At 44.5% G+C, this 23,744-nt stretch overlaps 1 protein-coding gene, 1 non-coding gene and 1 pseudogene across 9 annotated transcripts; 1 reads left to right on the top strand and 2 right to left on the bottom strand.

Annotated features, from left to right (window-relative positions):
* On the bottom strand, window positions 1-4,646 carry LOC125529584 (shaggy-related protein kinase delta). 8 transcript variants are annotated; one of them, XM_048694002.1, is made up of 13 exons: window positions 4,341-4,646; window positions 3,713-4,008; window positions 3,318-3,416; window positions 3,179-3,237; window positions 2,819-3,091; window positions 1,965-2,039; window positions 1,728-1,784; window positions 1,410-1,550; window positions 1,291-1,341; window positions 1,110-1,205; window positions 797-880; window positions 598-700; window positions 1-355 (listed from the first exon to the last, which is right to left on the bottom strand). In XM_048694002.1, the coding sequence occupies exons 5-13, from the start codon at window positions 3,005-3,007 to the stop codon at window positions 267-269; spliced, it is 885 nt and encodes a 294-aa protein (XP_048549959.1). In that variant the 5' UTR covers window positions 3,008-3,091; window positions 3,179-3,237; window positions 3,318-3,416; window positions 3,713-4,008; window positions 4,341-4,646; the 3' UTR covers window positions 1-266. The 8 variants fall into 8 exon arrangements, with proteins under 8 accessions (XP_048549959.1, XP_048549974.1, XP_048549982.1 ...); XM_048694017.1 differs by having other exon boundaries at window positions 1,110-1,221; window positions 3,324-3,416; XM_048694025.1 differs by having other exon boundaries at window positions 1,110-1,215; window positions 3,324-3,416.
* A 776-nt stretch (window positions 4,647-5,422) lies between these two features.
* On the bottom strand, window positions 5,423-14,961 carry LOC125529576 (annotated as a pseudogene).
* Window positions 12,104-12,175, top strand: TRNAH-GUG. Its single transcript has one exon. It is a non-coding gene; the product is annotated as a tRNA-His (tRNA).
* Window positions 14,962-23,744: the final 8,783 nt, after the last annotated feature.

Genomic DNA, 23,744 nt, shown 5'->3' with positions numbered 1-23,744 from the left:
TGGAAAATAAAGAGGGCAAATATTTCTGAACGATTTTGATTGCACAATCAACTCATCCAAGCACTGTAACTGCACACGAGCTCCAAAGCAAGAAACTTTCAGAAGCCTCAAATCATCTATACACACCAACCATGAAAGCCTCCAAACCTCACATGCACCCTGGGGCAACTCTACTACTCCAGCGCTTGCACCCACACAAAGCTACAGCTTCCCTCCAGAGACCAGACCCCAAACAACGCGAAAAACACGGGGAGGGCACGCGAAAACTAGGTGCGGAGCGCCATGAACAGGTTCTGCCTTCTCGCGTGCTCCGGAACCAGGCGCTCGACGACTTCTGGAGGTATACCGTTTAGCTCTGCAAATGGCACATAAAATGGGCTGATTCAGCTGGCAGCAGTTTACTAGATGCAGATAGGTGCATTTCTGAACTAGGAAGACTGAAGGTAAATGTAACTACCGACACACCAAAGGTGCTGGAGAAAGCATGACAAATGCAGCAATGAGGCAAAGCCTATAGCAACCAAGATTCGCAGGAAGCGAATCACTGAGTGTGAAGGTTTGACTGCTGCTACTGCTATTTAGATACAGTTACACTACCTTGAGATCTGAAGTTGAAGAGGGGAGGTAGAGGGTGGCCGTTAGGTAGACGGGTGTTTGGATCTCTCAACTCATCAAAGAACGGGTGCATGCAGGCTTCCATCTGAAGAACGGTTCCATGGTTAGAACATAAATGAGCTCATAGTCTATCAATCTGCAATTTGGAAGGCAACATAAGAAAATGATCGTGTGGCCTTACAGCAGTGCACCGAAGATCTGGCGAGTATTGGAGAAACCTGCTGACAAGGTCCATTGCTTCAGGTGGAAGCTTTTTCTGAAAAACCTGAATAAAAAGAAAATTTTGAGGTAACAGAGGAACCATGAGAAAATATGTTGATTTAATTTTGCGCCTGAGCATATAGATGACATGAAAATGACTTCTATGTTAATTATTATTTCTCACTATTTAACAGCACGACAGTCATTGTTTCCAAAAGTATGCACCAAATCGAACAGCTGCTGCACAACAAACAGCCACTAATCAAGCATGGCAGACATAATATGCAAATTACCTTGTGCCATGGGTGAGCCTTAATTTGTGGGAACTTGAACTCCGTGTAGTTTGGATTCATGCACTTGATCTCTTCCCTTGTTGGAGTACCCAAGACCTGCAAGGCACTATGACTGAACATGTCATTGTAAAGAATACAGGTCTCAGGACAGACCAGTTTAAGATGTCATATAAGTTTTCACCTTGATAATCTCAACCAGCTGATCAACTCCACTTTCCCCAGGAAAAAGAGGCTGCATGGATGAATATTATGAGAAGCAGCTACAGAGTAAAATGAAATGACTATATGCGTGAACAAAACCTGTCCAAGAAGCAGCTCTGCCATGACAGAGCCTGTGGACCACAAATCAATGGCCGTAGTATATTCAGTTGCACCAAATATGAGTTCTGGTGCTCGGTAGTATCTTGAGCATATGTAGGAGATATTTGGCTCTCCCTTGACCTGCATATATTCAAAACATTACATCAAAAAAAATAGAAATCACCATGTCTTGGTAGGTTACTGGCATAACTGCACACCTTTTTTATTCTTATTATCAAGAAAGTTTAGCATGCTCTTTTCAAAATCAGCAGGACTCGTGCATTTAAATTTCAAAATCTAATATAGAAGATAACTTACCAAGACCTTTGCACTGCCAAAATCACATATTTTAAGCTGGTGTGTATGTGGGTTAACCAACAGTGGAAAGTTCACTGGGTTAGTAAAAATGTATTAGTGGTTCTTCAAATTTGTTTAGTAATTGTTCTTCCTGATGTAAAGAAAGCTCAACTGGCCAAACAATTCAGAGGGTGAGGAAAGATATGTATAGCACAACATATTAAGCAATAAGCATAGAAAGGGAGGTTAAAATCTCACGAGAACGTTCTGTGGTTTGATATCACGGTGGCAGATGCCAACACAGTTGTGTATATAAGCAAGTGCTCGACATATCTGCAAAGTTATGAGATTACAGGAACAATAATTAGACGACTTGTAAAGCTAATACTCAATATCAAAAGACAACTGAAGGAACAATTCTGTTGCATGGCCGGGACATTATATTCTGACTTGAGCAACTACAAAGAGCAAACAGATTACAGATTACAGATATATGACAGAACTCATTAACTAAACTTTTATCTGTAGTAAGAAGAAGCAAGTAAATAACAAGGATGCACTAATGTGTGATTCATCGGTTATACAGTAGATGGTCTATTGGAGTCCCTAGTAGAGATAACGTTCACACTACTACAAAAATGTGCACATAATTATCTCAGAAAAAAAACGTATGGCATCTACTCGCCTGTGTGATATACTGATATATACAAAGAAAATAGCGCCTTCTGATTAAGTAAACATACAAGAAGAAAGTTGTAGAACATAAATTCAAAGACTGTAGAACTGACAGGCTGGTTCGGTTGTACGTTTGGATGTCTCAGAATTTATTTTGGGTTGTTAGTCAAGCCATCAATGTGAATAACTAATCTGAAACTTGTAGATAGGTCCCAATACAGTACTCAAGTATTGGAACATAAGTTTCAAGCAGGCATGAGGACAAAAATGTGCTGCAACTAATTAGGGAACATATCATATACCACGAGTTCCACATCACAGCATAACTAGTGCAACGATTAACTTTAAAATATTTTTTGTAAAAACAAATAAAGATGGAGGACAATTGTGCAAAGCATAACATCGTTCAGAAAATTAACTGCCAGGTCAGGTCAGACCTGATAAGTGTATAGTTTGACATAAATGAGGGGCACTCTTTGATTCATTCTGTTGTACTGTCTTGCCATCCGGTTTACTGTCTCTGGAACGAACTCAAGGACAAGATTAAGATAAAGCTCATTCCTTTCAGTGGTTGAGAAGAAGTAATGCTTAAGACCAACAATGTTCGGATGGTCAAGCATATGCATAATTTGCAATTCCCTGTTTTTGTAACGCTTATCTTGAAGAACCTTTTTGATGGCAACGACTTCTCCTGTTTCTCGACATTTCGCCTGAAGAGTTGACAATAAGAGGTTATATGCCATTGACAATCAGTTGAGCATAGACCAGTTTAGACAACGCAAAGGCCAGAAGTTTACCTGAAATACAACCCAAAAGAACCAGTTCCATCCACATGTTCAGCAATGTAACTGACGGACTGTTTCATTAACCACCATATCAGCAAATTGTGCTTTGACAGCCAAACATTATAGATTGTCAAGATGAATGTAGCATCACCTTTACCTGTTTAGGCAGACCATTTCGACCACGGATTGTGGTTGCAATTATTTGACCAGCTTCAGAACCAGAATCTGCAACCACATCTGGCTCATTGTCCTGAAAATGTAGAATTGAGTCACTTTATCCAGTAAAACAAGTTGCAGAGTTGATCAACAATTATCCTTAGGCTTGCTGTGGATATACATGAGGCATAACAGAGCAAAGCCAGAGCATAAAACTGCATTCCCAGGTTCTAGAACACACCGCAAATCTGCGGCAGAGCAGAATCACGCAGTGCCATTTCATCGTAGACTAAATACAGTGATTACTGATAAATTGCTCATTCTACCTCAAACAGTACAATTAGTTGAGTAACGAGTCAATCAAACAGGAATAGTGACCAATCAACCTACCCTTTCATCATCAGCATCATCTGGCTTTGCATCTCTGAGCTGCATCCCCACCATCCCCCTTCCCAGGAACTCGACTGAGCTGGCCTGCCCCTTCAAGCCATTCCCCTGCCGCGACGAGCTCCCGGCGGCACCGGCATGCCTCTGCCCAGAATACGCCATCTCCCAGCTGATTGGTGAGGAATTAATGGAGATCACCAAGGTCAGCGTCTGCAAACAGCAGAGGGCTCATCTCCTTGCCAGCAGAAGGATCAGCCTACTGCCAATGCAGCTCCCTCCACCACCTGCTTCAACAACAGCTGCCCACAACAAATTTCGGTCAAGATTAACTCGGAATGGATAAATCCCCCAGAAAATAATCGTCAGGAAATAATAAATTGTTCTTCAGTCAGAGCACACATCTCCTGAAAAAAAAAAAACATCAGCCGAATTTGTACCCACCCAGAGACCTAGAAGATCCACTGAATAAAAAAACCAGCGACTCTCTCCAAATCGTGAGGGACAAATCCCTCAGGAAATTGGACCAAGATCCTCCGAGACAATTGGGTCGAACCAGCCGCAAACCGGGCCGGCGCGGGCAATAAAGATGAACTTTTTCTCCGGCGGGATCAGAGAATCCAAGAACCATTACCTGAAACCAAACCTGCCGGGGAGATCGAAGGCCGAAAATTCTGGAGCAGATCAAGCCGCAGCCCCTCAGCGGTTCCACGGTTCCCGCGATTCTTCTCCCTGCACGAACCGCTGGTTTCGGGGCGGCGGAGGGGGGCGACGGTCACCGGGCCGGCCGGCCAGTAGGTAATGGTGACTGACGAGTGAGGGAGGGAGAGTGGGAGTGAGTGGAGGGCAGGGGGCGGCTGCTCCTCCCCTTCTGCCCTCCAAACTTTTCTTTTTCTGGCACTCAACATTATTGGCATGGAGTAGAAAAATAGTTGAGGAGGAGGAGGTGATGGCGAGCATGTGAACCGAAAGAAAGGAGGAAAGATACAAACTGAGGCTGAGACTCTGAAGAACTGTGAAGGTGACGCCTTTTTTTTGCAGTCAATTTGGCAGCGAAATTTGTGTGGATTGACTGATGGATGGATGGATAATACTAGATGAGATTTTTATTTACCTGGGAGTGACCTCTGATGTGAAAGGATTATCTTATACTGTATTTAAACATTGGCAGTTGAAAAAAAACTGTTAGTGAAATGCTTAATATTTTGGATATTACGTCCTCAGTGATGCAACTGCCGTTAATTTTGCAGTTATGACACAGGAAGATACAGAAGGTACATGGGCGTGGAAAGGGCATTTTCTGAAAGACAAAAAAGACAAGTATAGCTTTTTGTGCTCTGCAGGAGAGATGATGATGCTTCTGTGAAACAAGCTTTCAAAGTTGCACACGCACAAAGACAGAGCATCCAATTCTTTACTGTAATATTCAACACAAAATCCAACACATTGTGATCCGAAGTGGACACAAGGCTGCATGAGCCATGAGGTGTGGTGCCACACAACTTTCGGCAGAAACAGGAGACCACTCTGTCAGAGGCTGCGTTATTCAGTGCTGGAACTCCATGTCATGTACTCCCTCTGTTCCTAAATATTTGTCTTTCTAGAGATTTCAAGAAGTGACTACGTACAAAGCAAAATGTGTGAATCTACACTTTAAAATATGTCTACATACATTTGTATGTTGTAGTCTATTTAAAATGTATAGAAAGACAAATATTTAGGAACGGAGGGAGTAAGTAGCACTATACTGTACCTGAACAATCAGTGATGTACAGGCAGCATGTAACACTTTATATACATTCTCAACCATGTTTTTTCTTTTTTTTTGCAAACTACCCCCTCTGTATACTGTATCAAAATATAAAACATTTTTTGGCACTGTCATAGTGTCAAAAATCATCTTATATTAAGTTACGGAGGGAGCACATAAGAAAACTCTGCCTGTCTCTTCTGCATGTGCTGATTAATAAATCTTCTCATGTGCTGATTAATATGCTGCTTTCTTTTTCTCTGTATCTTTATACTCCACTGAACAAAATGTTGCATGGTTCTTCTCCACAGCTGCCTGCCTGCCTGCCTGCAATGCAGGGAGAGAAACTTTGATGTAATAAACTGGTGATACTTGAAACTTGATGCAAGCAAGCAAAGTCCTGGCAATGCATCTGCAGCCACACACACAACTTTGCCCAACAAGAATGGCAACAAGAAACAAGTGGCAGCAGCAACAGAGAGGAGCACTCCAAAAGGTTCATCCTCATCATGCTCATCGTGCTCGCTGTCGTTAGCTCGCTGACCGGTCAATCCATGCCATGCCAGCCCAGCTATACTACTAGTAATACTACTACAGTTCTTACATGCCACTGTAAAGTGCAAAGTGTGCGTGTGCTGTGAGAAGCTGATTCATCACAGCTGGACTCCAAGCAAAGGTGCTGGTAATCAAGCATGTGCTCAACTTACCACTTTACCAGAACGTGTCCTGCACTGGGCACAGTTACCGGTCAGATGCCGACGGCGTCGAGGAGCTCCGAGTGCTGCGCCATGGAGACGAGCGTGTTGGCGACAATGGCCCCGCTGGCGGCCACCGCGGGCACGCCGATCCCGGGGAAGGTGGAGTCGCCGCAGCAGAAGAGCTGCGGGACCGGCGTCGCCTGCCCCGGGAACGTCGCCTCCCCGGCCTTGATGGCCGGGCCGTAGGTGCCCCTGTTCCGCCGGAGGAACCGCTTGTGCGTCAGCGGCGTGCCGACCAGCTTCACCTCGCACTTTTCCCGGCTGAACTTCGGGCCCAGGGCCAGCTCCACCGCCTTCCACATCACCTGCAAGGAAAAAGCTTGCATTTGCATTACTACAAAGTTGGTTAAGACAGACAGCAGGTAACAGCAGCTCATGGCCAGTAAAAAGGAAGGATTGTCTAAACTAACTTTTGCTTCACTTTTGTGAAAGGAGTTTTTTGCTAAACTTTGGACGAAAGGAGCTCCAAAGGATGTTGAAAGTGGTAAAGTGCATCGATTTTCTATCTAGGTGCTGATTCCAAGAGACCATGGGAACAAAGCTATTACGTGGATTACTGGAAGAGTAGCAATTCTACATTTCTACTAGCTAGTATGTTGCATATTACTATGTGGAGTACCTCGGAACGCTCCTCTTTTAGGCTCCGGTATGCCGCACTCTTCCGGTCGAGCCCGTCCCACAGGCCGAAAGGCTCCGTCCCCGGTGTGTACGCGTGAAGGATGTGCTTCCCCGGCGGCGCCAGGCCCTCGCTGAGAACGCTGGGGACCGATATCAGCACCACGTTCTGCTCGCCGGCCGTCGACCCCTTTGTCCCAGTCATTAACCACGATATGGTGGATCCCAAGGTCCTCCTTGACACACTGTCCAGTTACATACATAGATGGTTACAGCGAGAAAATGTACCGATTAAGCAAACATGGAAGTAGACATGACTATCAGGGATAATTTGTTAGGATGAAGCATATAGTACTATATGACAACCAAATTAACCAACCTCCGTGTCGAAACCCAGGTGGAGGTGCATGAACGAATCGCACCGGGGGGTCACCTTCACTTGATCTTGGTATGATCTCGGGACGGCATCTGGTGGCAGAAGACCCAAGGTATCCCGCATGGACGCGTTGCTAACGACCGCTTTCTTCGCACGTACAATCTGCAAAGAGGAAAACATTCATTCATGACAGGATTTCAGCAGCCGATTCAATGTTTCAAGCATGATGGAAGTCGATACGAAGGAAAAGGTAATCATGCATGGCACTCGAAAACAGATGCATGAGACAACGAGGAGGTCGCTCGTCTTGGCCTACAAGATTTCCATGGTCTGCCACTAGCTAGTGCAAAGGTGGCAAAGGCCTGAATCTTTAATGGGATGGATATCCAGTAGACAGTAGTACAGAAGATAGCACTTTGTTTACTTGGGAAGGATGATACTATGTAGAATTGGCTATTGCGGATTTGTACTAAGGTTGTACTAAATCAGCAACACTTATTTTGGGACAGAGGGAGTGCTTCATAACTAAAGATATGCCACATGAATCTGAATTGGAGCCTTACTATCTGGCGAACGTTCGCCACAAGAGATGGCATTTACGAACGTTCGTCTGACAGTTTCAGTATATTTCGGAAACTGGGTTGCTTTGTTTTTTTGCAAAACTCTCATGGCATTTCTTTTATTTTGAGTGTAGAAAAGTTATCCAGTCTGCACCGTAGGATCAAGATCGTGTGGCAGTTTAGTCATTCGCTGGCAGTTGCTCCCTGGTGAACGTTCGCGAGTTACTATTTCCGTTATTGGATACTAAAATATTACTCCAGTACTCTTAGTATTGATTTTACTGTGTCCCCTCTGATTTCCAACCATGTATTGACACCTCACCCGGTAACTGTAATCGCGTAAGAATTCATCTCTCACCTCTGTTCTATTCGACTGCTTAATTAGGTTGAGCCGCCTCCGTCGTCTTTGGGCCCTTCAGCGCCGCCACCCCCGGCTCACCGTCCTTGGATTCTCCCGTCCGATTCAGGTTCTCGGTTACTGTGCCACTGCCTTCTCTCTCCCCTCGCCCGCTCCTGTGAATTTCCAGTGCTGTACAAGCCTACAAGGTAGCCTGCTTTCTGAATCTCCAACGCCAACGCACACACATGCTTTTTGATCTTGTTATTACTTGAAACCTAGCTCGATCATCTCGCCTTCTTTAGGTCCCATGTTGCCACTGAGTTCCAACTACGTACTACATTAGATTTCATCTTACCAGGATCAACAGATGACTCAGTACCACGCTACCCAGTAACAGTAGCCAGATATCGCGGATAATCCAAGGCCTTGCGCATTGTTTGCTATTGGGTCAAGTTACGATTCCTTCTTTCTTATGTAATTTCAGTTCTAAGCAGGCTATTTTTATACAGTTTGCATTCACACACGCTGCTCTCGTTCCAGGAGGCATAAAGAGATCTTTTTATTTGATGTTGATGTACATATATACTCCTGGTAATGATGCGGGTCCTAGTTATCCTACAAACCTGCCAATTACGCACATTCTTGCTGAATTCCGTGACATCCCCTTCTACACAAATAAATGCAAGTATCCCTGGGAGGAAGATGAGGAGGAGATTAAGGCGAATGAATACGATGAAATAGATTATAATAAAGTGTCGGGCAAACCGTGGTCACCCGTGCCACATACTAGATCGAGAAAGGGAAAGGGGCGAAGAGGAAGCAATGTTGCTGATTGCTAACAAGGGGAATGGCGTGACAACATGGGATCAGCTTTGGACGTGAGTCTCGGGGAGAAGGTGGATTCACCACAGCCACTCATCACTAGTGATGAAGTTCTTCGTGTTCGTTTGGACATGTACCATCTGAAAGAGTCTCAAAATTCAGAAGAGAGCCTCTTCAATTGCCAGGCAGCCAAGGAGGAGCTACGTGTCGACTTGACTCGCACCATGACATACTACTATCATGCCATACGTGATGGCATCAAAGCAAAGTCCTATCCGCACTTCTTCCACCAATTTACTGGGGAGGTAGGTACACATCTAGATCTTTCCTCCAACTATCACTTAATTTCATATATGCATTGATTATGTAATGTACCGCATTTGGAGTCTTAGCTTTCTATGTTTTTTGTGTTGACATTATTCCTCTCCATGTTGTAATTATATTGAACCTACCACCCTGGATGGTGATTTGCAATACATCGAGTTTTTTGACAAGCTAATGGAGTCAGCGAGGTATAGAGAGACCAGAGATGGGGTGCTTGCTAAGGCTATCGTCATGGAAAATAAACTTTTCAATAAAATGCTATTTTTCCAAATTAAGATTGCTGTCAATGAGTGCTTACAACTCATGGAGCATCTGGAGAAGATGGGGCAGAGGCATCAGTTGTATTACTATGTTGTGCATGAACTTCTCATTAAAAGAAAGGACCGTCAAGATATTATCGACCAAATCCGAGAAGGAAAAGTTCAATTGGTCTACGATCTTACTGAGTTTGCTGGTCTAGATTTGGAGGATTGTGAATCTTCTGTACAAGATACGGTACTGGTTCACATGTATTATTACCATCCATTTAATATTTGTTTACACACAATATTGCACATTATGGAGTTAATTGTTCTGCATATACTTTTCAGGTTGATCATCTTATTGATCTTACTGGTGCTAAGGTAGCATTCAAAGCTTATCATTTATTTATTTTCCAAGAAGAGCAAATGACCCTTTTAGTCAATAGCGTTCTTCTGATGTTAGAATTTTGTGTTTCCTCCATAGCATACGACACTTTCCTCAAACAACTCTTTTGCCATGGTCTCATGTGTTTACCATGAATTTATCTTGTCAAGCAATTTGGGCTATTTATTCATGAAAATTAAAGCAAAACATGCATATGTTTGATTTGCTTGGTGTAGTGCCAACTTTTGCCTTGGCAAGCCAATAAAAATGGCTTCCACTTGGTTTGGCACTAACATTTGGAAATGCCCCAAAAGTTTGGTAAGGCTTCTCTCATGTTGGTAGCAAACGAAACGGGCCCTATGTTCCTGATGAAGCCTAATTCCTCCATAGAAACCAAACGGCCCTATCTTCTGATTAATATGACTCTTTCAATTCCTCTAATGCATCAGTGCTTAAGCGGTAAATACATGTTTGCTATCCTATCTTATAGGGAGTTTTCAGGAAAGGCATTTTGTACATATATCCTTAGATGAGATGTGAAAATATTTAAGAGTAGCACTTTGTGGCATTTCTATTTTTGAAGTGGCTTTTTGTCAGAGCTATCTTTCTTTGTCATTCAGTTCTTTGCAACTTATTTATCATTTAAACAGAAGCTAAATTTAAATTGGGATCTAGTTGTACACTTTCAAACTTTTGACGCGCGAGGATTGAAAATGTACTTAACATAACAAGATTTTCAGATTATTATTTGGTGGAAATTGAGATATCATATTAATCATTGACAAATTGGCTTTCAACAAATAATCTTAAATCCATGCATACCTACGCAATTCATCTATTTGCTCAAATTTCTCTGTATTTGCATTTTATTGTCTGTTTATGATTTGGAAATATTCTAATTCAATTTTTGTTGCGTATAACAAAACACAGTCACCTCCAAAGAAAAGCATCAAGGATGGTACCTACAAAAGGATTATCTGTAATGAGGTCGATAAGCTGGTAACTAAGTTCTGTTTTGTAAAATCTCTTGACCTTTTTTTTAGTGTTATAAGGGTTCATAAGCAGTGTTGTTAATATTTTCTTCCCTCATTTCCCCCTCACAGTTTCCAGGAGATATTGAGCTTTATACATATTTTCTGAAGAAGATGGAAACTGCCGAAGAACACAACGTGATACCGAAGGCAAGCTTCTAATGTGGACATAAGAAAGCCATTCTTGCTCTTGCTCCACATCTTTTCTCTAACAGTAATTTCTCTTTGCCCATTTTGAAGGGAACTTGTGAACATCTTGGCGGTTTATGTTCCTTTGACTCGAGAGATAAGAAACTAGGGATAACCAGGTGTATCACCTGCTATTGCTCAGTAAAAGGCTTCGCTTATCCGACTGCTGAAGGGGCGCAAAGAAAGATACAGAGGTGATTAGCCGAGTTCTTGGACTTTGACGTTGGAGCAAGCTGATGATTTGGTTGTTTGAGGCAAGGACATTTCAATCTATCAAGAATTGGGCCAGTGGCTTAGAAGATTTGGAGCATGTAGTTTCCTGCCACTAACAGGCTGTATTAATTATTGCATTTTGTACTGTACCATCTGACTCGAGGAATTTTGGCATCTTGAAGATATTATGAAATATATGTCGTCTGAATCAAAGACTTACTAATAATTGTCAAGCTGTTAATTCCCATGAACTAATATTATACTTCATATATTTGGCAATAAAACGGTATCCTCTGGAGCGGCTTACCTGTCCACCTCGTAGCTTGACGCCAACAGCCCGACCGTTCTCGATCAAAATCTTCTCCACATGAGAATTAAGAGCAAGTCTTCCACCGAACTTTTCGATACCCCGTACGAGGGCATCGATTATCGCTCCACTCCCGCCCAGAGGGTACTCCAGCTTGCATCCTGGCTTGTACCATTCTGCAAACATATAAACCTGACATTGTAGTTAGACCAAATGATGAACATAAATCCTCAGAATTATGTACTTCAGAATATATTCATGGAGCAGGGGCGAATTTCAAGGGAGTGTTCATCAGAGCCGCCAATGATTAATTAGAAGTAAAGGTTGATTTGATGTGGAAAAGCTAAGTCTCACAAGTTACAAAATCCCATGGATCTAATGTCAAATATCCGGACACGAATTTATTCATGAATTATATTGGCAATGAAAATGCAACCCAGGGCTCATATGTTATATTGGCAACATACAGAATTGCGACACAAGATGTGGCTGTAGTTTAGTGGTGAGAATTCCACGTTGTGGCCGTGGAGACCTGGGCTCGAATCCCAGCAGCCACATACATTCTTTTTTACTTTTTCCTTTCTATAAGAAACACAAAAAAAAATAAGTTCTGTTTTTGTTACTTTATAAATTTATTTCGTTTCTACTACTTTCTAGTACAGTTCATTTTCATGCATGTGATGATCGGGACATGGATTTCTTTTGGACAAGCACTGAAGTGAAACAGGATAATTAACGTGGTGGAAATTCAGCTTACCTTTTCTTTTTTACTTTTTCCTTTCTATAAGAAACACAAAAAAAATAAGTTCTGTTTTTGTTACTTTATAAATTTATTTCGTTTCTACTACTTTCTAGTACAGTTCATTTTCATGCATGTGATGATCGGGACATGGATTTCTTTTGGACAAGCACTGAAGTGAAACAGGATAATTAACGTGGTGGAAATTCAGCTTACCTTTTCTTTTTTACTTTTTCCTTTCTATAAGAAACACAAAAAAAATAAGTTCTGTTTTTGTTACTTTATAAATTTATTTCGTTTCTACTACTTTCTAGTACAGTTCATTTTCATGCATGTGATGATCGGGACATGGATTTCTTTTGGACAAGCACTGAAGTGAAACAGGATAATTAACGTGGTGGAAATTCAGCTTACCTTTTCTGCAGAAAGTGCGCTGTCGGATTTGACGCCCGCAAGCAGAAAGCACAGGAGGTCGATCCAGTTACGGACAAAGGGGTTTTTCAGCTCCAGCGAGTCGACGATCTCCGAGAACGGGCGTAGCAGTTTCGTGGCGCCTAGGCCCCCCGAGGCCCCATTTTAATCAAGGACTGCAACAGAGAAGGTGCGTATCTACCGGCTGCTGTGGAAAGGATGCCCAGATCGCCGCGGATGGAGAGCGGAGGCAGAGCCATCGCAGCTGCAGATATAGGAATAACTGCATCCTGAGATCGTTTTTCATGCATGTGATGATCGGGACATGGATTTCTTTTGGACAAGCACTGAAGTGAAACAGGATAATTAACGTGGTGGAAATTCAGCTTACCATTTCTGCAGAAAGCGCGCTGTCGGATTTGACGCCCGCAAGCAGAAAGCACAGGAGGTCGATCCAGTTACGGACAAAGGGGTTTTTCAGCTCCAGCGAGTCGACGATCTCCGAGAACGGGCGTAGCAGTTTCGTGGCGCCTAGGCCCCCCGAGGCCCCATTTTAATCAAGGACTGCAACAGAGAAGGTGCGTATCTACCGGCTGCTGTGGAAAGGATGCCCAGATCGCCGCGGATGGAGAGCGGAGGCAGAGCCATCGCAACTGCAGATATAGGAATAACTGCATCCTGAGATCGTTTTTGATACCGTGTTAGCAGAGGTTTCAAGGGGCATAACAGTACCATATGGTAAACTAACCTTTGGTCTCACATTTGAATCATGAAACTTCTATAAATTTAAATGATACTTGTATATATATGCTATACACAAAAAAGAGACAATTCATTGCCCATTTGGCTTCATGTGTTTTTTCAGCATTTCAGTAGGTACAGCTAAACAGACTTGTACTAAGAAACTGAATATCGAATGCAGGGAACTCACTAGAAGCTTTTGCCACTCCCGGGTCGCGTCAAGACCGACATAAGTCTCAAGGTCCTGCAAGAATTATATGTAATCACTTATACTGCCAGAGCATTGGGATACAAACAAAGGGTAACATACAACATCAAACAAAGTGCACTACTAAGTTTCATAGGTAGAAAGCAACCAATTGTAAGTCATGCTTATTAGCAAATTTCAGTCTCATCCTGCCGACCAAGCAGCGAACATCACATCTATGAATCCAGAACAATTCACTGCAAATTAACCAAGCAGAGTCTGGCGTGTGCTACAAGTTAACTGAACCTTGAGGAAATCAGTCGGCCCTATCCGCGACTCGAACTGTCCTTCAGGGACATGAACCATCCAGGAGTCATAGGATGCACACGGAACCGATTCGCCTAGCGCGTCGAGGACCTGCAAGGCCAGTAGAATTCATCATTGCATCAGACCAGCCTCGAGCTCTCACCATAATTTCTGCATTTAGTACAGACAGTTTTGCTCTGTTGATTAGTTCAGTTAAGACTTCAGACAGTTATTAATTTCTCTGAAATGGTTTCCCAATTTTTGCTCTGTTGGTGTTTGCAGAGGAAGGAAGGGTGACCTGGGCGAGGGGGTTGGCCTGCGGCCCTCTGGACTGGAAGCCGGAGAAGAGCGAGGGGCCGGAGTCGAAGTGGAACCCCTTGACGTCGAACGAGTGGGCGGCGCCGCCGGGCCGGTCGTGGCTCTCCAGCACCACCACGTCCTGCCCGTACCTCGCCAGGAGCCCCGCGCAGCAGAGGCCCCCGAGCCCGCTCCCGATCACCACCACGTCCGCCTCCGGCCTCTCCGCCACCCTGAACCAAACGTAAAGACGACGACGATTGCCTGATGAGCTCTGAGCCTCTGGCACGGTTCGAACGGCGAAGAGCCGGTGCGAGTAGTGGGGTAATGATTAATACGTACCCGGGTGGCGAGGGGCCGGCGGGGGCGGCCACCGCCCGGCAGCGCGCGGCGGCGCCGAGACGGCGCGGCACTGGAGAGGCGGCGGCGGCGGCTGCCGGGCACGCGCGAGGGTGGCGGTTGCCGCGTGGCGCAGGGCGCGGCGCCGGGGAGGCCAGCGCGGAGGAAGCCATCTAGGCCGGCGGTCTCGTCGCCGGTGGCGCGCACGGCAATGTCACGGGTTTGGGTGGGGAAGAGGGAGCGGGAGTGGAGCTCGTGAGTGAGGCAGCGGCTGGGTACACGTGGCGCCTCAGTGGCCTCTCTCCACTTGCGGCTGAGCTCTCTCGCCTCTGCTGCTGCTAGTTGGCTTCGTAATCTTCCACGAGAATTGAAAAACGATTTTTATTTAAAAATGAAGCTGTTTAACAAGAATAAAGAATGAATTGTATTTTTTACAAGAAGCCAGTTAACAGGGCATCAGAAACGGAAACCAATATGTGGTTGGATGGTTAGAGGGATAGTGGTATCCCAGCGCTCGCATTATTTCTAAATTTCTTTCAGTATTTTTGACGATGCGCTTTCAGTGGGAGGAGACATTCCCTTCGACGACGAGGCGCATAGGGATGAGTATATGCGCATATGTATCAGCGCTTGCGTCTATACTGATGTTAAAAAAAGAAACAGATAATGAAGTCGTGTTCGGCGGACCTTTTTTAAAAAGCGAAATATATTAATATCAAGTAGATACCAAATACACCCAGTCTCTGTACCAACAAGATGCTTAAAAGCATCCAGGATGCACACGGCTAAAAAACAAAATAAGAAGAGAAAAAGAGAAAAAATGACCCTGACATGATGATCAATTACCTGAAGTACTAGCACTCTAACCACCACCAAAGATAGCACCCGAACTACAAAGAAGGTTCTTCAAAAACAATGCCTCCACAAAGGAAACAATGCACAAGTGTTGTCGTTGCCCAATCAAAGATGGTTTTCACCCTGGAAACAATGCCTTCAACAAGGCCACTGTCAGACACAATCAATAAAGGCCAGACATTGGGTTTTCAACTTGAAAAGCACGACTCGATACTCAAAGGAGCACCACCAACAATGAAATCCTCCAATGCTGCCGCCCCCACTTGCCAAGGCTACTACTACAAGTCACGTACCGCCAGACTCACAGGAACTCGCATCCGGTCTGGACGGAAACATATCCCGCAAGCAAGGTCTGAACAACTGCATGTGAAGCGAAGTCTTCATCACCCGCGAGACCCAGACAATGCCGCTTGCAGGCCCTCCAATCATGCCATGGCATTCTCTGCATGCGTTGATCCTTTGGAAATCTTAATGCAAACATGTCCCAAGGTGTCAACAAAAACAGAGCTTCGTGATACCCCGCTGAAGCTGGTTATGCTGATATTGCGGGTGCACACGACCGGACCCAATCCAAACAAGGTGTCCAAAAAGTGCCATATATGTCAGTCATTGGTTTCCTTCGAAGGAGAAGTCCGGAACTCGCCGATGGCCAGATCAAAGAGGACTGATCAAAGGTACAATGGTGACTTCGCACGAAGACCACTAGGGCTACCCAGATCAGCTCCATGTCACTGTACGTTCGGCGGACCTATGTTAAGCCTAAAATAAAGGCCACAAACATGACAGAAAATATCGCGGCATAATGATGGTTTGTGTGATGGTGTACTGGCGTCTTGAATGCAACTAGGAGCTTTGTAAGGAAGCCAAGGCATGAGTCTATCAATGATCCTAACATATCGTAATATCATACAATATGAGAAGACACTTCTGGACGAGTTGTCATTTCTTTGGCCCACTTTCTCACCCTCCAACATATCATTTATCCTGATGCCTTTCATTCTCAGAGCTCTTCACCATGTTCTTGACCGGAACCGCTATTTTAGACATTAAATGTATATATAACATTGTTACACTCTTGTAGCTAATCATCTAATTTTGTGTTGTGTAAGAAAACATATTGTATTCATGCTAAGGTTAAGCGTTGAGTGTAGAATATGAAATTCACAACCAAACAAGTGGAGGGTTTATATAGGGAAGTGGATGTTAATATGGGTGGGAAAGTGGGTGAAGAAATAATGTACCCCTTGTATCGTGAGAACGGAGATGAGTCGGAAACAATTTATTGTGGAGGTCAGTGATCTGAAATTGATTTATTTCACACATCACAGTTATAATAATATGTACGCATCATAGTTATAATACTGTTCACCGAGTGCAGATGGGTCCAAGCTAAAAAAATGAATATTCGGTTGCTGAGGATACTTTTTATCTAAATTTCTTGAGAAAATATTTTCTTTCAAGATACTCGCAAGGAGGCCCGCGCAGCAGAGCCCTCCAAACCAACTCCGGTTGACCACCATGTATGCCTCTGGCCTCTCGGCCACCGGGGATGAAACAACGATGACCATGACGGTCCAAGTGATTGTTTGTCGGTTGTCGCGCTCTTTCATGATTTGAGTGGTGAAAAGCTAGTGCAAGTGGTCGATGAAAATTACTCCCTCTGTCTTATAATATAAAAATGTTTTTAACACTAGTGTCAAAAACGTTCTTATATTATGGGACGAAGGGAGTAATATGTATCCGAGTGCCTCATATGGAGATAATTACATCTACAGTCCCTGTACTCTCCGGCGTGTAACATGATGGTCCTCAAATTCACGGAGTACTTCACTGTGGTCCTCAAATATGAGAATATGCTCCAATATGGTCCTAGCTACGTCTCCTACTACAACCTGCTGCCCAGCCCTGTGCCACATCAGCATTCGATACACGCGTGGGTCCTGCATGTCAGCATATCAAAGAGGAACATGAAAAAAATATTATGCATGTCAGCACAACAAAGAGGAACTTGGAAAAAGAATTACCAATCCAGGATTCGATGCAGAGCCCACACGTCAACCTAACAGACGAGCTAACCAACAGACCGGACGATGATTCGTGTCTAACAATGATATAAGCTTCATGAACGAAACACGAAGGCATTGCTTACAAAGTTTCCAACACTAGGTTGATGTTCGACATGAATCATGGGGGGGACAAAATGCTGCTGATGGGCTCAACAACAACTCATCGAAATTCCCATATCACTGGACTTCCACCATCATGTGAACACGGTGATAGCATTGGTCAGACCAGAAGATGTAATGGTGTATGCTCGGGGGATCAACCACGAGTAAGACAACATTACGAACATCGTTGGTTCTGATTTGACTTGACGATAGCCCATACTCAAGTCAAAGTTTTGACAAGACAATAGATCCAACAACTGATCACGAGGACCAATTGATGAAGATATCATCTTTCTTCAACACACACACAAACACAAAGATATTCCTTCGGAAAGAACCAAATTCGGCAAAGCTTTTTATCTTCCAACTCTCCAAGTTGTTGTTTAGCTTAACCAACTAGCTCAGGGGTATCCAACACAGATTCTTGGAGAAGGGGTGGTTTACAAGAAACCAACTTGATCACGAACTCAACATAGCGGTCAGGTGACAATCGGGTAATACTTCCGAGAAGATATTCGGAAAATCACGAACCACCGATATGTTATTAAGCTCGAGAACAATCTTGCTTTTCAGGCAAGACGATATGATCAAGGAGCGAGGGATTGTCACAATCCTAACTCCTTGGTCGATGAGTGCACCCGGAAATATGGACTAGGTAGCATGATCAATCTTAGAATGGTAGTTCAATAACCAACACGCCAAGAATGAGAAATTTTCCATTTACTACCAAGCAACGAGTTGCTCGGAGTATTGATTTCACACATCACGATTCATTTGTCGGCATTCCAGTTGCGACAGCACGGGACCGAGGAATGAATGATGATGGCGAGAAGTATCACTGTATCAAGAGTTCATAGGAGGTTGTGCAATTCCTAAGATATTCCAGACATAAAGAGGGCAATACTTCAGGGTAGATCATAATCAAAAGCTGGATTGGAATTTTGATCTGCGGAATACAACTGCTTTGATCCAATCCTAGATATGGATGAGGTACTGGAGTTTGTTTCTCCTAGTCATTCTGAAATAGAACGGCTCGACGGACCACGAGAAAAATAAGCACCGATAACACGAATGCACAACTAAAGAGGGACAACTCAAAGGAACATATAACTTCCTGAGTTGTGGATGTATAAATTAGTATGTCGAATCAAGTTCAATAGGTTTCTTCCGGATAACCCATGCAGAAAGGTAGAACTGACAGAATCACAATTATGAATGGAGAACTCCTCAAGAGTACTCTGATTGTGATATTTTGGTTCAAAGAACTTCTGCCTTAACGGTTCATGGTATTTGGAAGGAAGAAATACCACGGACCTCGAGGGCTGTTGCAAGGTTACTAATATCCTAAAGGAACTATCAAACACTATCATCATGAGGTAAGTAGGGTGAATCTCGGGTTCAGGAACCCATGGATAGAATACCTACCACTACATGGCATCACGGGATGCTTTCAAGAATAATGGCCAGAATCACACACTGGGGATACAAACACATGGCTAGATCACTAGGTGACTCCCTAAAACACCTAGGGTCATAGTAATAGCTCCAACATATATGTCGAGGCAACAAAGTACCTCAACTCACCGATTAGTGTGATTAATCTGGCCCAAATGGACATCAGGAACAGGAGGAAGGGGTTTGCAAATGCATCAGACTACTTAGAAACCTGGGATGACTCGGACAGCATAACGACTGTAAATGCTCAAAATGATTTGAGACATCCTGCAAAATGGTGGCATAACCACTCAACATCACAATATCAATGTTCTGAGATCAACTAAGAACACATAGAAGTAGTAGAAACTGAACAGAGGCTTGAATACATCAATCCTACAAGTCTATATCATAGTAACTCGTCATCCTGATAGATAGATGGGAAGGCCTAGTTCTTAATCCCCGTAGAAGAGAAGAGGTTGACTCAGATCAGAAGGCCATGAGGTATAAGAAGTAAAAAGAACCTTACGTTCCCTTCCCCAATCAATTCCCTTACATAACTAAAGCATTTCTAGACTCAACTTCGACCAGTTTGGCTTGGTAATCCTACAGGCAGTCAGCTCTGATACCAAAGCTGTCAGGACCCCGATTCCAAGTCACATTGATCTAGCTGGTAACACCTCATATCACTTTGCGGCCTCACGCACGGTATGCCCACGGGTGTCGCCTTACCAGGGCCCGGGACCGTTTGCATCTTTTGGCTCACGTATATGACAGTGTCGCTAGCATCCATATGACAGAGAACCCGGGCCGACATGACTAGTCGTGAACCCAAGGTGGCACTAACTTACGGGGACAGGCATACATGAATCAACATCGAGCATGTCGGTCAGCAGCGTGCGAATCCGGGCTGTAGCACTGGGCTAACAGGACTCCGGTAACCCGGGCTGTAGCAGGCTAGGCAGGACTCCAGATGTCACCGTGTGACATTTCCCCGAAGGGACAGACACAGGAACGAAGTTAAACACATGCCGGCCATTCAAGTGTCCTGAGCAGTAGTGCTGGGCTAGCAGGACTCCGGTGAACCGGGCTGTAGCGGACTACTATGGCTCATGGAAGCACAAGACTACATTTCCCCATAAGAGAGGCTACCAAGGATAAACAACTAGGTTGTCGGATCCCACACATACCAAGCATTTCAATCATACACACAATATGCCCGACATGTGTAAATACAACATGGCATCACAACATAACTCTACGACTCAAGTATTTATTCCTTAGGCTCCGAGGAGCGAGATATTACAAACATGGGTCTCATGACCCAACATCCAGAGCATACAAGTCAAAGCACATGCGGAAGTTTAACATGTCTGAGTACAGACATCTACAAATGAAAAAGGCCGAGAAGCCTGACTATCTACAAGACCCTCCCAAGGTACAAGATCGTAGCTGAGATAACGAGCTAAACGTCGAAGTCCAAGCGGACCTACTAGCGGGACTGAAGTCTCTCTGCAAAACATAAAATAAGCAAACGTGAGTACAAATGTACCCAGCAAGACTTACATCAGAACTAACTACATATGCATCGGTATCAACAAAGGGGGTGGTGGAGTTTAACTGCACCAGGCCAGCTTTGACTCGGTGGCTATCCTGAACTACGACTGCAAGTAACTCTTTGAGGTGGCGCACACGAGTCCACATATTCACCATATCAATACACCACTATGGATCTGCTCCCGTCTCCCTACGAGAAGGCCATCCATAGCACTCACGCTTATCTTGCGAGTTTTAGAGTACCCACTTTCACTTGTCTATGAACTATGCAAGGGGTCCAAGTTTCCATATCCGAGGAATCCGGCTATTCGAATAGATAATGATAACCCTGCAGGGGTGTACTTCTTCATGCACGCTCTCGCCACTTACCGCCCTGTACACGTCATGTAACTCGGCAACCTTCAAGCGGAAGCTGGGCGAGGGTGTCGGCCACGACCTGACTAACCAACAAGTCTCTAGTCCAGGTTTATCGCCTATTCGGGTTCCATCCGCAAGGAGATCCGGCCGGGGTGTCGCTCATGGCCCCAAATGATGTGTGTAGGGTTCCCAAGCCCACCATCCGGGTGCCACTTGGTACACCGTGCCACGGTGCCTAGTCTATCCCAAGCCCACCTGTACCGGGTGCCACTTGGTAGACTACTAACACTACCTACATGTTGGGTTTCGTAGTAATTTCAAAAAATTTCCTACGCACACGCAAGATCATGTGATGCATAGCAACGAGAGGGGAGAGTGTTGTCTACGTACCCAATGCAGACCGACTGCGGAAGCGCTGACACGACGTAGAGGAAGTAGTCGTACGTCTTCACGATCCAACCGATCAAGCACCGAAACTACGGCACCTCCGAGTTCGAGCACACGTTCAGCTCGATGACGATCCCCGGACTCCGATCCAGCAAAGTGTCGGGGAAGAGTTCCGTCAGCACGACGGCGTGGTGACGATCTTGATGAACTACAGCAGCAGGGCTTCGCCTAAACTCCGCTACAGTATTATCGAGGAATATGGTGGCAGGGGGCACCGCACACGGCTAAGGAACAGATCACGTGGATCAACCTGTGTGTTTCTGGGGTGCCTCTGCCTTAGTATATAAAGGAGCCAAGGGGGAGGGGGGCGCCGGCCAAGGAGGAGGGCGCAGGAGGAGTCCTACTCCTTCCGGGAGTAGGACTCCCCCCCCCAATCCTATTCCAACTAGGATTCCCAAGGGGGGAAAGAGAGAGAGGGGGGCCGGCCACCTTCTCCTAGTCCTAATAGGACTAGGGGAGGGGGAAGGTGCGCAGCCACATTGGGCTGCCCCTTTCTCCTTTCCACTAAGGCCCATGAAGGCCCATATGGCTCCCGGGGGGTTCCGGTAACCTCCCGGTAACCCGGTAAAATCCCGATTTCACCCGGAACACTTACGATATCCAAACATAGGCTTCCAATATATCAATCTTTACGTCTCGACCATTTCGAGACTCCTCGTCATGTCCGTGATCACATCCGGGACTCCGAATAACCCTCGGTACATCAAAAATGCATAAACTCATAATATAACTGTCATCGTAACCTTAAGCGTGTGGACCCTACGGGTTCGAGAACAATGTAGACATGACCGAGACACGTCTCCGGTCAATAACCAATAGCGGGACCTGGATGCCCATATTGGCTCCTACATATTCTACGAAGATCTTTATCGGTCAGACCGCATAACAACATACGTTGTTCCCTTTGTCATCGGTATGTTACTTGCCCGAGATTCAATCGTCGGTATCCAATACCAAGTTCAATCTCGTTACCGGCAAGTCTCTTTACTCGTTCCGTAATACATCATCTCACAACTAACATATTAGTTGTAATGCTTGCAAGGCATATGTGATGTGTATTACCGAGAGGGCCCAGAGATACCTCTCTGACAATCGGAGTGACAAATCCTAATCTCGAAATACGCCAACCCAACATCTACCTTTGGAGACACCTGTAATGCTCCTTTATAATCACCCAGTTACGTTGTGACGTTTGGTAGCACCCAAAGTGTTCCTCCGGCAAACGGGAGTTGCATAATCTCATAGTCATAGGAACATGTATAAGTCATGAAGAAAGCAATAGCAACATACTAAACGATCGGGTGCTAAGCTAATGGAATGGGTCATGTCAATCAGATCATTCAACTAATGATGTGACCTCGTTAATCAAATAACAACTCTTTGTTCATGGTTAGGAAACATAACCATCTTTGATTAACGAGCTAGTCAAGTAGAGGCATACTAGTGACACTCTGTTTGTCTATGTATTCACACATGTATTATGTTTCCGGTTAATACAATTCTGGCATGAATAATAAACATTGATCATGATATAAGGAAATAAATAATAACGTTATTATTGCCTCTAGGGCATATTTCCTTCACTACAAACACCAGAAACTAGTTGCAACTCCTGGACAGAGATCGAGTTGATTAATAAGCCGAGAGGGGCCGAGTTACCGGAACCCAATGTGTGGTAGTAACTGTTCATGGATCACAAACACAGGACTCAGTTCCTGAGGACGGCTGCAATGAGACAACCCACCATGTACTCCTACATGGCCTCTCACCGCTACCTTTACCAAATCGTGTTCACACACTTAGCTCTCAACGATAGGTCATGTTCACCACGTTCCAATTCATTCCTGATGAATTAGACCGGATTCAACTCTAAGCAATAGCAGGCATGACAAATAAGCATGAATGAGTAGGCATATCAGGGCTCAGACAACTCCTACTCATGCTAGTGGTTTTCATCTATTTACTGTGGCAATGACAGGTCATGCAGAGGAAAGGGGTTCAACTACCGCAACATGTAACAGTTGAATCGTTGTTGTCCTAATGCAGTAAAAGAGAGCAGGAGCGAGAGAGTGGGATTGTATTGGAATGAACAAGGGGGTTTTGCTTGTCTGGCACTTCTGAAGATAACATTGAGTCTTCATCAGTGTCAACGATCACAGCATCGGAGCAGCGTCTACCGAGAGGGGACAATTACCGGCAAACAAGGAAGAGCACAATCAATGCAATGCACAATATGATGCATGATCATGACATGTCAATATGATGTGTTTTGAGCTAATGCAACTAGC

The sequence above is a fragment of the Triticum urartu genome, chromosome 1, assembly GCF_003073215.2.
Source record: "Triticum urartu cultivar G1812 chromosome 1, Tu2.1, whole genome shotgun sequence".
NCBI lineage: Eukaryota > Viridiplantae > Streptophyta > Magnoliopsida > Poales > Poaceae > Triticum > Triticum urartu.
Note: the sequence above shows the minus strand (reverse complement) of the source record. Positions and strands in the feature narration are given on the sequence as shown.

Excerpts from the sequence above, each read along its gene's own strand:
- LOC125529584 (XM_048694042.1), bottom strand. The coding sequence starts at position 3,871 with ATGGCGTATTCTGGGCAGAGGCATGCCGGTGCCGCCGGGAGCTCGTCG. Across the intron at positions 1,551-1,727 it reads TTGGCAGTGCAAAGGTCTTG|GTCAAGGGAGAGCCAAATAT; the intron begins GTAAGTTATCTT and ends GAATATATGCAG. Across the intron at positions 701-796 it reads CAGATCTTCGGTGCACTGCT|ATGGAAGCCTGCATGCACCC; the intron begins GTAAGGCCACAC and ends ACCGTTCTTCAG.